Raw genomic sequence first — 18025 nt, 5'->3', positions numbered from 1 at the left:
AACAGCAGCAGCAAAAATGTCCCTGTACCAAGGGGACTGGGCTAGGCAATGGAGCTGCTGGATGGCATGATAATTGTGGCTGACTCAGACAAGTATGACACAGAGGTAGTTGTGTATGTGTGTGCATCCCAGAATAAGTAGTTCAAGCAGCAGCATCAGGCTCTAGCGACGTAGGAGCACCAGGGAAAAGACAGAACGTTTCTTTACTCCATCAAGCTGCACCCTTGTTGAGTAACCATATAGATGTCACCATGTACGTCTTCCCAACCTCCTCCCTACTATCTTGTTAACCCCTTGTAAGATCATGTCTGATATTAGCATGTGAGCTCATTAGGGAACACACATCATGGTCTTTTTACCTGTATTGTGAGACACCCAGCAGACTTTTGAACACTGTAAGAAATAATTATAATGATATAAAGAAGGTGAAGAGTTCCAGTGTAGATTTACTGCTCAGTGACCCAAGATTTTCCAACACCCCCACTTCTATTAAAAGGAAATTTCTGACTCAGTTTAGCGAACAGACATGGAAGCCTCCTGCCGCCACATTTTCATTGTTACCCGTAACAAAGTGCAAGTGCGCACCCACCCTAGATTTGAGCAATGTCTGTGGATATTTAGTTGATTTATGAAGTGCAGAGGTTACAAAAATCTCAGTAATAACAGGCGATTCACAGTTTCTGGTTCTAAATCTTAGTACTCCTGCTCTTTTTTTCTTTTTTTTAGCTTGTACTGTTTCAAAACCAGCAATATGCCCAAGTCTTGGACTGAATAGCTAGCACTGATAAATAAGAGGCCTTCCATATTTAGAAAATGAAAAAGAAAGGGGAAAAATTACTGATTAGAACAGCAATGATATTTCTTTTGTATTACCATTTAATCTAAGCAGTGAATGATCAGGGACTAGATTCTTACTGAAATCAGTGACTATTGTCTGTGATCCCAGTGTCCATCAAATAGAACGCCTAAGTGATACATGAGCATATTAAAGTAACTAATTATTTGCTAATCCAATTTAAATTCATTTCAGTTAATCATTGTGATTAGTAATTCATTAGCCAGGAAAAAATGTGAAGTGGTGAATCAATTGCTACTTACATACCAAAGAAATGAAAAAGAAACTGCAATCAAGGAGATTTAATATGCTTGCAATCAAAGGCAAACACAAGTTAAACCTTTCTGGTACAGAGAAAAGGGTGATCTTTGTGGCATAAGAAAAAAAAAATCCAGAATAACAAATGTGCAGCACTTTAATGTTAGATTGACCATGATTGGAACTGTTCACAAGTAGCGTGGACAATCTAAATTGTACTTCATTGTCTAAGTAAGTATGATATAACCATTAGGATAATTTAGAAAACACATCACCAAAACTTGGGCTGCGGAAGGAAAAATGGGAGCATCTTTGGAAGGTAAAAGTGGGAGTTTGAGTGACCTCTAGTTCAATATTTTGAGACAAACTGAAAGACGTGAGGGCCATTACACATCCTTCACAGCCTATATACATCAGCTGTAAGAATATTTACCTGAACAGATATTTACATTTTTTTAAAATATTCTTAAAAAAGTAATATTTGCTTGGTCTATGACACAATGAACTTCTCGACAAGAAAACTTACAATAGGCATAATAAAATATTCCAGAAGTCATAAAAGATAACACTAGCGCAGTGGTCTGGCCTTACTAAAAGACGTTTAGGATGAGTGCGATGTATGGATACAGCTTGGTTCTAGAAAGGAGTTGTGCATATTTAAAAGTACTTACAAAGTTGATCTCCTCCTTTCCTTACACGTGTATGTTTCCTCACTAGATGAGTAGAGAACCATGAGCACCATGCATTTCTAAATGAAGGGATGTCCATGTTTTAATGATGGGATAATGTCTTCTAACCTTTATGGCTCTTAAGAGAAAATATGTAGGTTTCATCCTATCGATGTTAAAGGGCAATTTAAAGGATTTCATATCTAATGAATTCATAGGATTCATTGCCTTTTTTCCGTCTGTCCAAACAGATTTATACTAATCATTAGAGAACTAAGATGGTTGTAAAGTACTTGATGTCTACCGTCAGCCTAAAAGCTAATGCTTAAAGCAATGTTATCAGTGTTACTCTGTGTCCTTCCAACTTAAAATCCTTTTTTATGAGGAGGGTGACAAACATTTATGTTAGAAAATAGTCACTGCACCTTTAAGTATCACCGTATATATTCAACAACTGCTTTCGTATAAACTTTGGGCAGTCAAGGTCATGCTAGAGCATAGTTGTACTTTCATGTAATTCAAAAGGCCAACTGCTATGATGTAAAAATGCCGTCCCTAGAAAAGGGAGTTTGCACTAATATCAAGATTACATTTTCAAAGCAGTGTGTGGGATTTAGCTGCTCATTTCTTACTGTTTTTAATAGTACTTGTCTGGCTTGCACCACTTTGAAAAGTTACCCATAACTACACTTGTCCTGATCATTTCATGATCTTGAACACTGAAAGCTACTAAATGGAACTGGAGAAAAGCTTTTTATATGTCTATAAAAGTGCAAATGGATGTTTATTTTTATGGGAAATCAACTTAACTTTCTCACTGCCAGCTGTTGCATTCTGGGGTAATTTATATGGTTTTTACATGAATCTCATTGTTCATAACTAAATGGTAATTGAAGATAAAGAAGTGTAATATAAATGGGAGGAAAAAGGCAACACAAAAATAATCGTTTCCAGAATCTTTGACGAGAGACATGTAAATTAAGACTACAATTATAATGGGTGAATGCTTTGTTAAAAATACGTTACTGAAACTGGTGGAGATGGAGTTGGATATGTAGCCATTGTTTTATGAAGAACCAAGTCACTTCAGTGTTGGTAAATTGCTAATGAGGGAAATGAATAATTTCTAGAAACGTTTCTGCCTACATTGGGAACAAGCCCGGCTATTATGCTATCTGGCAGGCAGGAAATGATTTTTCACACTATGTCCTATCTGACTTGAGTCACACGGTACTGAAGGAAGAGTGCTTTATCTCCTGATAGAATAGATTCTGCATATCTGACTACCAGTGTTTTCTGGTTTTCAAAGTCACCTTCCCATCCCCAATTTTTCCACTAAGAAGTTTCTCAAATACAATCAGACAATGTTCTTTATACACCCTGGAAGAGGTGATACTACTGCATTCCTTTTGGTATTCCAATAGCAAAAGAGAGAAAGAAAAAAAAAAAAAAAAGAGAACTGACCGTAGATACTTCTGTCATGTTTGGGTCTGAAATTACATCAAAGAATTCTTCTAACACCATCCCTCAAAGGAAACTGATCATTTTCCATTAAATTTCTCACCTAGATGTCTGCATTTTGAAAACTGCTCTCTGTGATTTATTTTTCTTATTACAAAGGTCAGTTTTAAATGTGATTTACTGCTTACGTGTTTAGGCAATGTTAAGGGTAGTATAACCAGGGCCCTACAGTCAGAAGTACAGGTGATTTGAAGTTAGACTGGCTGAAAGAAAACTGATGACTTCAACATAACTTAGAGACTCATCAGTACTGAAACTCAGAAGCTGTTTTGTTCTACAGAATCATCAAGTTATGCAGCTTATTCAATACCTCGGTGGAGAAATGATTCTCTTTCCAGGTATACATTCTTTTCATAAGCCAAGCAGTAAATCATACTTCCAAAAAATATCCCAACACAACCCAATTTCTATTAGCAGAGCATACCTTATACTATAAAACTTGCAAGTAGACCAGTGTTGCACCATGAAGCTTATACAGTTTTTTCCCCCAGTGTAAAAATATACAATGCTACTGCCTATTTGTTGCAGTGTAAGGTCCAATCAGTACTTGTCTGCTGCAGGCTCTACTTTTGTGCCCTTTCATACTTCTCCAACCCAGACCACCGTGTTACCCCTCCTGATACCTGAAACCTCACAGTGTAATGTGTTTTGTCTCCCATTAATAACAAACAGTGAATTCTTAGCTGGTGTAATAAGATACTGTCCAAATAATCCACTGTCTTTCATAATTCTGTTGTAGCTGCTCCAGGGCCAGTCTTTGGACATGATAGGCTCCTTTAAATTCTTCAGTACATTCATTTTCCCTGTTGACAGCTCTACAAAAAGCACATCTGTTTGCAAATGTGACGTAGCATATATATAGTACTGATTGCCTTCAGTGAAAGAGGGTTGAAATGTCAGATCAGATACATGTACATTTGTTTGTAAGTCATAAATCAACTTGATTTCCCCTTGGATGGTTATTGCCTGGACTTTAATCCTGCCACTGTCTTCAGCTGCACTGACCAAATAGCGTCCATCAGGGGAAATATAGGGCGTACCCGATATGTCACTGTTAGGGCCAATCACAGAATCTGTAACACTGTCAATAATGAGCTGGGGAGATGCTATTATTGATGTATTTTTTTTACATTGGACAAAGAAGTAGCCACCCAAATGGGTATAAGCCATGCTCTGTGGTTTGCAGCTATAGTTTCTGAAGCTGATAGTCTTGATGTGGGTCACAGTTTCCAGGTCAATTTTGTGAACTGCAGATTTCGATTTGTTAAAGATGAAACCAAACCTGAAATATAAAACATGACACTGGCATCATCTCTGGAGCTGTGGCAACATGCTTGAGAGAATCCTGAAATCAGCAGAACTCGCAGACTCCAGTTGTTTTCTATTGTGCGTAATAATGTTCACTTTTCTCTATGAAACCGCTAACCGCTAATTCTTCTGTTATGTGCTCAAAAAAAAACCCCCTACATTTTTGGTTAACATGTCATTCCGATCTAGGGACATGACCCCACAAGCCGTTATACATGCAAGAATTCCTGGCTCGCATGAACAGTCCCATCAACACCAGTAATGGACCATGGGAACAGTGTGCGGAATTGGGCACTTTATGTGTTATGCTTGAGTTACAAATTCTTCTGGTGCGATATAATTCAATGTGTATTTCAGATGTTTTATAGCTCCAAATCACAACTCCTTAACTAAAACTTATTTTGGACCTAATCCTAAAGAGGGGAGAGGATGCAAAGAAAACTTCAAGGCATCTTTGTGCCTGTTGATTTTGGGCCAGTCCCTTAGCGTAATTTAGAGCCATCTGAGAGGAGCTCTAATTTACAGGTGCTGCCATGGTCCCAGGGGACCATTATGGCAGCTGGGGCTGCTGCGGTGCACGCAGTCTGTGCCATGCCCTCACACCATCTGCTGGGAGGATGGGTGGCTTAGGAACTTATTGGTGGATCCCCTCAAAACAGCACCACTGCAATGGAAATTGGGGGTCTTTGTTTTCAGTTTTGAGAGAACAGAAAATAAAATGAATACCAAATAAAATGTTCTATAAAAGCAACACGCTGCAGTGCATTTGACCTTTGTTGACCAGAGGAAAAGGTCAGCAAGAGCCAGGCAATGTTTCTACTTAATTTGAAAGGAAGACAGTAAAAACGGCACCTTTTGCGTTCCCTAGGATGCCGGTATTCACTTGCGCGAGTGAAAATTAATTTTACATGGAATATCTTTTCATCCATTCAATACAGAAAGAAGGAAATTAAGTGAGATGTTTGGCTGGTCTTTGAAAGATTATGAAATGTGACAAGAGACTTGTTTTCACACAGTTAAAATATATATTTTGCTTCAATCAGTGGGTTTATTTCTTTAAGCTTAAGCAGCATGTCAGTGAGACACTCAGCAGTGATTTCACTGCTGAAGAATTAGCCAATGTACTGTATGATCCCTTGAAAATCGCTGAGCTTAGCCTTAAATTTTCCCATTATGCTCAGATCCTTTAGAAACGTCACTTAAAACAGCTTCAGGAAAGATTAACATGGCACTAGGTGTGGAGGAAATAGAAGATGACACCAGTGTTTCTCCGGAATGAGCACGCTTGGACTACTCTTAAAAAAAAAAAAAGCCTTTCTTTACAGCATTTCTTTCAAGACTCCCTTAATACTTGGCCAAGTGTGTGACTAAGAGAAAACCCAGGCTTTTATCATAAACTTTAATTTGAAAAAGTGGGTCAGACTGTGCATTATGTGCACAGAGCTGCTGAAGAGGTGCTATGCCTGTGTGAAATCTGTGCTCTGAAATCTCAGTGAAAAAACCTTCCCGGCTCTTTGAGCTGTGGTCAAGTGAAACATTCTCTAGGTTATTTCTTTTAATGGACAGCCAACGAGTCTGTAGGGCAGCCTGGGAACTAACCCCGCCTCCAAAAGAGATGTTACTCACTCTGGGCACTACCTCTAGTTCTTCAAAGATGTGCTCCCCATAGGGGCTCCACTTCGGGTGCATGTTGACCTCATGTGCCTTTAATTGGAAATGTTTATTATCAATGTCCGTTCAGCCCACACGTGAGGATATCAGCAGCATGTGTGATATCCTCGCACATGCTGCTGATAGCCTCACGCCTTGCACTGAGGCTATATCAGGTTGCATGGGCAAACTGCCCCTCAGTTCCTTTTTCACCACTGAGCCTCAGAAGGAAACTCCAAAGCAGGGGAAGGAAGGTGGGTAATGGAGCAGTATTTCCATAACAAGGAGGGAACTTCAGACTCGTGTCCAGCACAGAGGAAAAAAGTGCATTGCCAGCCGTTGCATCGGCACTAGAGGCATTGACAAAGGCATATGTACTGAAGACCTTGTAGCAGCTCTTCAGCTCTCACATACTGGACATTTTTAAGTAGAGCCATAGATGTATGTAGATTGTGACCTCATCAAGCAAATGGCGAGAACCCTTCAATAGTGGTATGAAAAGCTCTTAAGGCACCCAAATGAACCTTGAGAGAAATAAGTAATAGTCCTGTTTCCTTTAGCTACAGCATATATTCCAAAACAACCAGACGTAAGGCAAATTTGCGGGTAGCATTTTAGAATTCACCACAGTGACTAAAAGTTCTCCATTTTTGAAGGTAAGTATTTCTGGATCTTTCCTATTTTTTAAATAGTATCTGTTGTAACTCTGAGGGAAGGAGATCTCACTTCTCCCCGCCAATTGATATAGAATATGCAAGCAGCATTGTCTCTCATGACTTTGGTAACCTGTCTGAGGAGAGGCAGAAAATGAAGGGAGACATTTCTGACCGCTCTGACTCTAACAGGTTGATATGGAGGGCTGTTTCTTGGGGTGACCATCTGCGGGTGGTATCAGAGTGAACATGTATTGTTAGAGCATTGAGGTGCGCCCCCCATTCTGACAGAGATGCATCCGTGGTTATGGTTAATGAACCTTCCACCAGTCCAGGTAGCAATTAATCTATTGAGGAACTGACACTGGTTTGGCAAGAAAGCTGATCTGAGCCACCCCTAGAAACAGCGAAGGCATAATCTTGCATGTTCAGTCACAAAAATGCAAGCTGCTATGTGATCTAGAACTTTGTAGGGTTGCCAACCCTCCCAGTTTGGCCAGGAGTCTCCTGAAATAATCTCAATCTCCCGGAGGATACTGAAGCCAATCCGGGAGATTTTAGGCCGCTAAAAGTCTGGCGGCACAGTGGGGCTAAGGCAGGCTCCCTATTTGCCCTGGCTCTGCGCCGCTCCCAGAAATGGACAGCATGTCCCTGCGGCCGCTAGGCAAAGGTGCAGCCAGTGGGTCTCTGTGCGCTGTCCCCGACTCTGCTGCTTCCATCAGCCGGGAACGGGGAACCGTGGCCAATGGGAACTGTGGGGGCAGTGCCAGGAGGCAGGGGCAGCACACACAGCTGCCTGGCTGCCCCTGAGCCTAGAGCCACTGCCGGACATGCCGCCACTTCCGAGAGCCATCCAAGGTAAGCACCGCCAGGCCAGAGCCTGCACTCCTCACCCCCTCCTGCACCACAACCTCCTGCCCTGAGCGCCCTCCTGCACCCAAACTCTCTCCCAGAGCCTGCACTCTGCACCCCAACCCCCAGCCCCAGCCCTGAGCCCCTTCCTGCACCCAAACTCCCTCCCTGAGCCCACACCCCTGCCCTAGCTGTGAGCCCCCTCCTGCACCCAAACTCCCTCCCTGAACCTGCACTCCCTCCTGCACCCCAACCCTCTGTCCTGGGCTCAGCCTGGAGCCCCCTTCCACAGCCAAACTCCCTCCCATAGCCCACACCCCTTCCCAAACTCCAACCCTTTGCCCCAGCCCTGAGCCCCCTCACAATCCCAAACTCCCTCCCGGAGCCTGCACCCCAATCCCCTGCCCTAGACTCAGCCCGGAGCCCCCACCCACACCCCCTCCTGCACCTCAACTCCCTGCCTCAGCCTGGTGAAAGTGAGTGAGGGTGAGGGAGAGCGAGTGATGGAGGGGGGGGGCAGGGCCTTGGGGAAGGGTCGGGCCAGGGCAAGGGTGTTTGGATTTGTGCAATTAGACAGTTGGCAACCCTACCTAGAAGTTGAAGACTGTTTCTGACTGAAGTCTGGGGGCTCCCTTGAATAATTCTAACACAGTATGACAGCATCATGTTGTCCATGGGAAGCAAGGCCCTGGATGCCAAGGATGTAAAGGGGCCTAGAGTTCCCTCAGGACTGATGGGGTGGTCTCCTGACCTGTCTCCAAAGTGAGGCAAAGAGAGCACTCCATCATTAATAGTCACAGCTTGATTTCCTGGTCCTTCCATGGCTTGGATTTGAGGGCTAAACAAGACGTTCCACTTAAGTGGGACATGTGACTCTCCCAGGCAACAAACACAGGTAAAGTGTCCGTTGCTGACCGGGATAGCCTCTTTACACACAAGGCAACATTTAAACCCCGGTGAACCGGGCATGCCCTATGCAGGGAGGCTTTCCCCAGAGGAAATAACAGTCTTTCAGTAACCACTAACTAACTACTACTACTTACTAACAAACTAAGTAAAAAGAACTCAGCAAGCAGCCGAGGCAAGCCCGATGCGGATGCACTAAGCGTTGTCTCAGGCCGACGCAGGAACTGAGGGCAGTTCGCTTGCACAGCCTGATACAGCCTCAGGGTGAGACACGCAGGTATCAGCAGCATGTGCTTGGGCCAAATGGACACTGCTAATGAAAATCTCCAATCAAAGGTGCGTGGGGCACATGCACATCTGACATGGACCATCCATAAGGACACTACTTGAAGAACGGCTAGATATTTATCTGAATTAACAGCCAGTGGAACGTGTCAAATTACTGTTTGTTTCAGCGAGCAGAACTATTTACATTGGGTCAAAGCCTGCACATAGTCACACCAATGTCACTGATAGTGTTGCAGTCATCAGTAGAGCCCCAATCCAGCAACTAACTTTAAGTTAAGCACGTGTTTAAGTGCTTTGTTGGACTGCGGTCTAAAAAGCAGAATATGGCACACAACTAGCGTAACTGAGTTATATTGGCTACATAACATGATTAGTAGTTGTGCTATAACATGGTAGCAATATAATCAATTACTATGTATTGATTTCAACAGTTAACATGTAGTGGTCACATTAGGCAATAACGCATATTCTTTTGAGTTACGTTTGTTAGCTAAATTGTAATTCCCTTGGAAATAATTGTAATCACAATACACGGTACTCTTTTTTTTTTTTTTTAAATGCATGCACCGTTTGTGCAGTCGCTGTTACTGCACACACGTCACATATCTCAGCATGCAAATGGTCAGTTATGTATTCAACTGCCAAACTTTAGAGGAGAATAAATTTTTTACCACTCAGCTCAATATGTGTACCGAGTCTTTCGGGGCTTGTACTGGGATGGTTAGCCCATGCTGAAGCCTCTGCTGTCATGTGTTTGCTGGCTACTGTTACAAACAGTACAAGTAGGCTGACCAGACAGCAAGTGTGAAAAATCAGGACAGGGGGTGGAGGGTAATAGGAGCCTATATAAGAAAAAGCCCCAAATATCAGGACTGTCCCTATAAAATCGGGACATCTGGTCACCCTAAGTACAAGCACACCTTAATTTGCAGTGTAGTCATACCCTCAGCAGCACACTTTGAATCTTAGATGTCTTATAGTATGGCTTTGTGGTTAAAGCATGAGCCTGAACCTCAGGTTTCTATTCCTGGCTCTACACAGACTTGCTGAATAATTTGGGGCAATTTGCTTATCCTGTTCTTACCTCAGTTTCCACATCAGGAAAATGGGGAAAATAATACTTAACCACATCACACATTCATTAATGTTTGTATAGTACTTTAAGCCAATTAGACAGAAGGTTCCTAGAAGCACAAAGCATGATGACGAGGAGTCATTAGGACCATTCCTTACCTAATGTGATTAATAATAAGATTTGTAGGTGGTATGAAAAAATCATCCACATCTTCAAATGGCGTGCGGATGATATGCTGATTTTCCCCTGCACTTGCCTCTGATATTACCTACAATAAATAAACAAAATGTTGAGCATAGGGAAAACAAGAAGGAAGAGAGAAGTAAATACAGGTTACATAACTGCGTTACACCAAAAAGATATTTGCCTTGCATGTAGGAGATTCAAATTGATTCTTACTTTCAAAATAGCGTTTGGAGTAGCTGCCTTGAAAAATAGTGTTAATAAAATGGCATTTGAAGATTGACATTTGTAAGGTAAGTGTACAACTCTCTCTGCTTTCATAAGATGATGTTCATAGCAGTAGACAAAGCAATCATGCACAAGTTGAAATAGTGTGACAACACTAAACCTACAATAATGTATTCCAAACTGTTTAAAGTAAACATTTATTTCATATGTATTAAACTCACTTAAATGCACAATGATAATTCACTGGCTTGAATGATCTAACGCTAACTCACAGCAATTAATTTTCACTTTGAAGGAGCAGAAACGTTCACCCATCTAGTGCACCATGTAAAATACATGGAAGAGCAGAGAAAGGCACTCTCTCGAAATGCTGTCCTTCAGAACAAAGCAAACCTTCTGCTGCCATGGAAACTCTGATTTATCATCTCCCTTATAACCCCAGAAAAATGAGGAGGTAGAAATTTTCAACAATTAAAATATTAAATACAGAAATTGTTTACTGGGATTGTTTTGGTTCAAGAAGATTTAGGTCAATTCATTAGAAGTTTTTGCTAATGTGACATGCTAACAGGAGTTCTTTTGAATTTATGGCTAAATAATTAATTACAGGATGTGCTACAATCTTAAAAGGTTTAGTTCAAACATTCTGGTCATGCCATTTCGATTTCTTCCAATTAAATTGTTTGAGAAAAATGCCAATTTTTGCAGAGTGCTTTCATGAAGCCAGAAACAGTATTGTACATTTGCTTTCCCATAAACTAGTAACAACAAAACAATAGCAGCCCCTTAATAGACTGCATAGCTTTGTTTGATAAACCCTTGATTTCTGAAGAGGGAGAAAATTAAGGTCAAGCTGTACAGCTGAATTTCTTTTCTTTTTTTTTTTTTATTACAGAGCTGTGGGAAACCATTAATGTTTTTTTTAGGGTGGGGGAGTGGGGTGGAACCTCATCAAATTTGACACTGCAAACTTTTTTTTTGGGGGGGGGGAAGAGAGGGAGAGATCAGAAAAACAAAAGGTAGACTGCTGCTGATGTTAATCTAATGCTATCCATGTGTATCTGCATTTCACAAGATAACAGAAAGGACCATCTGAGAACTGTAGCCCTATAACTAGTTTCCAGCTGTGCAGTTGGTGTTGTCGTGTTAATAATCACAAGTCTGTGCCATCTTTCCTTTAATTACAGAAACCTCTCACAGCTGGATGGAAGCTATTAAGTTGGAATGGGTAAAGGGACTCCATTTTGTCTTCCTGTATCTTGTCCAGGAACCTATGCTAGTCATAAGGGAAGTTAACGGAGATTGCTTCAGAAACTTCTGTTTAGTTGCTGCTGTTCTGTTGCCAGAGGTTACAACAGTGCAGGATTCCTGAGTTATTTAGCAGGGCCCAGGTGGTTTGTAAAATATGTATGGCAATACGGCACCTGCTTTATAATACCCTGGCAACTGCTGTAAAGAAGGTGATCATTTATGGGCAAACGTCTGGCCTGAATAGTTTAACTGGGCACTTAGCTGCTGTGCAGGGCAGCAAGGAGAAGATCCTCCCACTCTCAAGCGCCAACATAAGGGCTGGAGTAGACTCAAGATATTTGGGTGCCTAACTGCCTCTTCAGGCATCTAATGCCAACATTTGGTGCCACTGACATTTTCAGAGCCACTGTCCAGCTGCTATCTAACCCTGTAGGCATCAAAGTATCTGCTGGTGGGCCCACGTCACTGCTTGGAGCCCGCACTCAAACTGAAACCCCAGAGCAATTCTCAGACTGGGCATTCCCTTATCTCTCCTAAAGCACTCAGTTGCATTAGTGTGTGCTGAGCATGCCCATGGGCTTGGACCTCACACAAAATCAGGGCCAAGCAGATTGGGAATTTTTCGGCTCGCGCTTGTGTGTGTCCCTAGCATACCCAATAGCCCTGTGGTTAGGGCACTTGCCCGAGAAGGGGAAGACTAAAGTTCACATCCCTGCTCCAAATAAGCCATAACAGTCTGGATGGCCTCCTCTCTGGTTTTTCATGAGAAAAAGCTGACCTTGCTTTTAAGTGCCTAACTTCAGAAGAGGGTTTGTGGCTAAGAATATTGGCACTTCCCTCTGGCCTGTCACTCAGGTGCCTAAGGCCCAGATCAATGGGAGTCAGCTGCCTAAATACTTTTGATTGGAGTCTAAGCCCCACCCCTTTCCTCTGCATTTCAGTCCTGGCTAGGTTAGGCCACTCCCTCCTCAGCTGGCTCCCAGGAATCTCCTTCTTGGGCCCCTAACTCTCCCTATGCAATGCATGGGTAGCCCAGGCAGCTAGCTCAGGGCTCAGAATTCCACTAGGTGCCTACGAGTTAGGCATTGCAACACCTAGGTACCTGTCTGTAGCTAGCCCTAGATTCACTGGGGGTGGGGGTGGGGATGGGAAGAGGGAAGATTAGATCACTGAGTTGGATCTCCCCTATATCACAGGCCTTAAATTTCATCCAGTTACTCCCGTACCAAACCCAACAACTTGTAAAGCATATCTATCTTCCAGAAAGGCATCTGTGATCCTTAAGCTTCCTGCTTCCCTATGAGGAGTGGAGGTAGGAAGTCAAGCGGACGTGTGCAATGGCAGATCACCTCGTGCCTCACCACTTCCAGCCCACCCGTCTCAGTCTCTCTACAGCCAGTTGATTATTTCTCTATCCCTTTTCACGCTGGAACTGACTTCCAGTGCCTCATGGGGATTGCACATCCCTTGCCTAGGCCTCCAGTATCCTATACTTGATCCCTTGGTGTGGCAGAAGCACAGTGGGGCCATTGTCTTGAGAGTCTCTGCAGACCAGAAGGCAAGGGCAGGATGTGCCATTCAGGACCTTTTTATTATTATTATTATTATTATTTTTATTTTGAGAGAAAAAATCCAATTCCTAGGACACTAGGGTTCTGATTTCATGGGGGCTGTGCACACACAAAATGCTTACTGACATTAGTTGTGGGTGCTCAGCATAGCTGAAAAATCAGGCCCTGTACTGTTGGCATAACTCGAGACAGAACAACACAGTACTATAGCAACTCATCCAACCAGGAGGCTGATATTGGCAACCTACTGCAGCCTCATGGATGAATTAATTTTTATGGTGGGTATCAGATGAAAAAAATACAGTAGATGTCAAAATAAGAGCATGAAGCCAAATCTCTGCTCTCACACTAAACTCCAGGTCGGGTTTCCTCACTTCATGCAGCGTAACATTGTTAGTTTGTGGAAGCACTGCTTGTGAAAATCTTGGATTGTTTCTTCCGTACATCACCAATAATTTCAGAGTGAACGTAAATGGCCGGCAGTTGACCCAATCCTTCACGACTACACAAGGACCAACAGTGAAGTGAGAACACACAGTCCACCCTCCTGCATTACGGAGGCAGCCACCTGAGGTGGTGATGAAGGGAATGGGAAGAGAACCTTGGATCTGCCCCACCAATATGCTGGCTAGTGTAAAAACTACTGGATGTATTTTGCTGCGGGGCAAGGCCATTAGCAGATTTCTATACTGTGTGAGACAGGTGGTGGAAGGAAAGCAATTGTGCCTCTCTGAGGTTCAGTTCCTTCCCGGGAGAGCAGCGCTGTATATTGCTCCTAACGCAGGTCTATGCTCAGTCTAGCCTTTAAGTATCTGGATGTTGTCGGCAATAATTTATAAATGGGAAAGCTTGAGTTTCATAGATCCAGAAGGTTCTAGACCATGGGTATCAGAAAATAGCAATTACACAGCAGTACGTGTGGATGGGCCAAACTTGGGTCTTGTATTAGCTTGGTAAAATGATGTGTAGGGCTCTGGTTAAACCGCGATCAATGTGGAGTAACTAGATGGAGGTTCATGGACTTATTCCACATTTGCACTAAGGTGTCTAAAGAAGAATTTGTCCTAAAGGCTGTGCGTATGCTTCTTTATTCTTGAGAGCTGCTTTGGAAACCAGCCTGACCTTTTTATTCAGAAAGAGGGATTTGAAACTGAGTTTGCAGAATACTTTCAATTATCACTCCTTTTTTTTACTTCTCGATACAAAAGTCTCAGAAGCAGCGAACAACCTCTTTCTCTGCTAAAGGTTTATATTTCATTGAGAGGAGAAGAAGAATACTAGTGTATTGTGCGCCATAGTTGGTCCACAAAAGAGACTCAAGATTTGGGGACAGAACTGAAGTAAAATCAGCAGAATTCAAAGAAAATAAGCAGCATCTTAATGGACCAGCAGAAAACTTAGCCCCACACTGTATAAAGCTGAATAGCTAATTGTTTTTAATATACTATCTAGCCTCCCTTGATGTTAAAAAGGAGAAACAGGCTTGTTCGGATGCAGGCACATGATTGGCCAAAGAGTTCTGAAGGAACTATAGAACTACAGTACAGTGTATTTGTATATATAGTGCCTTTTCCACACAATACCACATAATGCTTTGCATTCTTATCTCGTCCTCCTTTACAGTGGAGAGGCATGCATCCTGTTCTGGTGCAGCGCTAAGTGCAGGGCTAACTCTGCACCTCTTCTAGGGCTGGTTTGGCACAGATCAGAGCTGTCTGAGGGCCGTCCAGCCCAGATAAAATGATCCCTATGGCCTGTTATACTAAAAGGGAATACCCAGGGTGTAAGAATGTCGGTGGCACTGTTGTCCTCCCCAAACTCCCTGCTCCAAGGGATCCTGCTATATGTGTCATGAGCTGGCTGAGTTGGTTCTGTGCCCGCTGTCGAGACCACCTAGACCAAAGGGAGTCCTTTACAGTTGCCTAACAACCACTTTGTGCCAGCGCTGTTTTAAAGGAGGCTCTGAACAGGTAGCAAAAATCACTATGAGCCTTGTTTGTTTGTATTTTTCTCAGTTACCCCAGCTCTTTCTGCATGCATTTGTGGCATTTGGCTCTGTCATCAGTCTTAACAAAACAAAATGGACAATGGTAACAACACACTCCCACTACTGGTTTACAACATATTTTCTGCTTTGTGCCTGACAGTGGCTCAAAAACAGATTAAACTGTAAGAGAGGTGGGGGAGAAATAATGCACAATGACTGCAAAAATTCAAGACAGAAAGTGTTATCAGTAGCCAATGGTGCTGCTAAAAAAAAGAGAGGGTAAAATGTTAACTTTACACAACACTTACCTGCAGTGTTGGATGGGACTTCCGCATGTTCCCCCAGCTAAGGACCCAGACTTGGTCATGTGATTTATCATAATGTAATTTGGCTGGTAGGGGGTCAACATCCACAGACTTCAAAGAAACAAATATTTGTATTCATATTTAGTCAAGTGAAGGTGGCTTACAAACATTATTTATGTTAACATTTGTTTACAAAGACAACTGTGAACGTTCCTGTGGAATCCATTATCCACCTGCTACTCCCTCCTCCCCCCACTTTAGGGAGATGGAGGCACAGAGTTGTGTAATTAGCTGAAAAAAAAAATCACACTGTGAGTCAGTGACAGAGCCAGAAATAGAAATTAGGTAGCCCGATTCCAGTCCCCTGATCTGGCTAAGCAGACAACACTCCATCTCACATCACAACTTCCATCTACAGGGGCCAATTTCTGCTAGCGTTACACCTGGGCAATCTGGTTATAACTGAGGTCACAAACTGACCCAGTAAGTGTAGGTGAGAAATACTTTCTAGGTAGCTGCAAATGTGACTGCAGATGTCTTCCTAGGACTATGAGAATCATGCCATCAAGCAGTTTTTTTTGAGAATGAGGTTATAGCATGGCAAATGACGCAGTATACCCCAATGAGTGAAAATAGTATGTCTGTCCAACACATGAGCTAGGTTACAGGTTCACTGGGTAGGGACCTAATTCTTTAGCATATCAAAGCCTCTTTGCCTTCCTGAATAAATAGCTTGCCTGGTAAGTACCTGCATGACTTTCTGTGTCTGGATATCAATGATCATTAGTCTGTTCTGCTTGGGCTGTGTCACATAAATATATTTGTCTCTGACATTGACAGCTGAAGCCCAGAGGCAGGACTGCACAGGTCCACCTTCAACTTTAGGACAGATCTCTTCCTGAAAGAGAAAAGAATAGGTTTAATTTGTGCAAATTAGGGGCCATGCTCTAAGCAGCCTGCACTTTAGCCTAGAATCATAGAACAAAAAAATCTGTGGGGACTATCGTATGCCTAAATTATTTCCCCCCTCCCACTTTTTACCTGGAAAACATGAAATAATTATTGTATTAGGTAGCACACTGTAGTCTGGATCTATCCCAGTGAGATTAAGCAACTGGAGCTTGCTGCAAGCTCCCATTTATATTCAAATAACCACGATGCTGCATAGAACAGAATCTTTTGAAGCATCCCCTGGTACAAGAGGACTTATAGTGCTGTCAACATTTATTAGCAATATAAATCTCATTTTGGGTTTAAAACACAGTGATTTATGTTTTAATGAAATTTTTGCGCTGCATTGTTCCTATAGCCTTCATTCTCAGTTTTAGGAAATCTTGCTCTCAGGTCCTTGGGCATTTAGAGTAGCAGCAGAAGAGTCCAATAGTCTCCTTAACTCCAACATGGAAACATCTTTATAAAAGTATCATATAGTGTGGGCTCGATCTTGTTGACTTTATTCACATCTGGGTCGTTTGTTGAAGCCTATGGGACTACACATCATTAGAGCCAGCAGGATTTGTCCTTTGTTATATTTTCTGTAATGCTGCTTCTCCTTTTTGGTGATAGCTTTCTCTTCATAGGCTTTCTTTCCCATCTTGTACATTATGATTGCTGACCGGTAAGTTATTCTAACAGTAATGGTACTTTTCAATTGGTATCTTTCAGGGTGCCTAACAAAGTACAATATTGTTTAGTTGGGGTTCTAAAGCTTGGAGGGCCAAATTCTTGTTGAGTTCTGCTACTTTGTGGGTGCACAAAGGCTGGAAATCAGCTAGATCTAGCCTGCTGAGAAGTCCTTTGGTTTGGTGAACAGAGCTTGTGCATCTTGGTCCTGGCATAGAAGTAGGTTGGAGCTGGAGATGGAGTGCATCGGGCCTTGGCTATCCTCAGGTGGCATGTGGTCCTTTGTGCACAGAGCTTTGAGAGTGAACCAGAAGGCAGAGCAAACACCACGATGTATTCTGTTTTTAAAATATCTCACAACTTTTAGGCCACTCTCATGATCTTTGAGCGCTGACTTATGATTTTCATACGTGGCGGCTGGCAATCTTCGGTAGCAAACATGCAGCTTGAGACTCAGGAAGCTACAAATCTCCATGACAAACTCTTCCTTCCCCATTGCTCCCACTTTTGCATCAAATGGAAACTTGGCACAGCAGAAAATCTGGGTCCAAGTGAACTGTCCAAGGCCCCTGTGACATTGCACCCCATAATGCTTTATGGAAATATGCTTATGAATGTATATATGACATAACTGGAATATGTTTTATGCTACATATGCCATGTAACATATCTCTGTAAAGGTTATGATCTACTAAATATATTCATCCTATTTGTATGCATGTATCCTTTTTGTATTCAAAGTTATGAATATTGGCTGTGTACTTGTTTGATTTTAAGTAACCTTAGTAAGGCATTTGGGCAGCTTCTTTAGAAAGGAATTTGCAAGTAAGGTGCCCAGTCAAGAAACACTTAACGGACAATGG

The 18025-nt window shown here is 42.4% G+C and overlaps 1 protein-coding gene across 2 annotated transcripts in view; it reads right to left on the bottom strand.

Moving 5' to 3' along the window:
* Positions 1–1122: 1122 nt before the first annotated feature.
* FSTL4 (follistatin like 4) overlaps positions 1123–18025 on the bottom strand; it is a 471972-nt gene continuing 455069 nt past the window's right edge. For both annotated transcript variants that reach the window (XM_054036449.1, XM_054036450.1), the window contains 4 exons: positions 16288–16437; positions 15543–15650; positions 10173–10282; positions 1123–4564 (listed from right to left, as the gene is read on the bottom strand). In XM_054036449.1, the coding sequence (XP_053892424.1) occupies positions 3862–4564; positions 10173–10282; positions 15543–15650; positions 16288–16437 (1071 nt within the window). In that variant the 3' untranslated portion in view covers positions 1123–3861. The remainder of the gene's footprint in view (positions 4565–10172; positions 10283–15542; positions 15651–16287; positions 16438–18025) is intronic.

Source organism: Malaclemys terrapin, chromosome 8 (genome assembly GCF_027887155.1).
Source record: "Malaclemys terrapin pileata isolate rMalTer1 chromosome 8, rMalTer1.hap1, whole genome shotgun sequence".
NCBI lineage: Eukaryota > Metazoa > Chordata > Testudines > Emydidae > Malaclemys > Malaclemys terrapin.
This window is presented reverse-complemented; position numbering and strand designations above follow the sequence as displayed.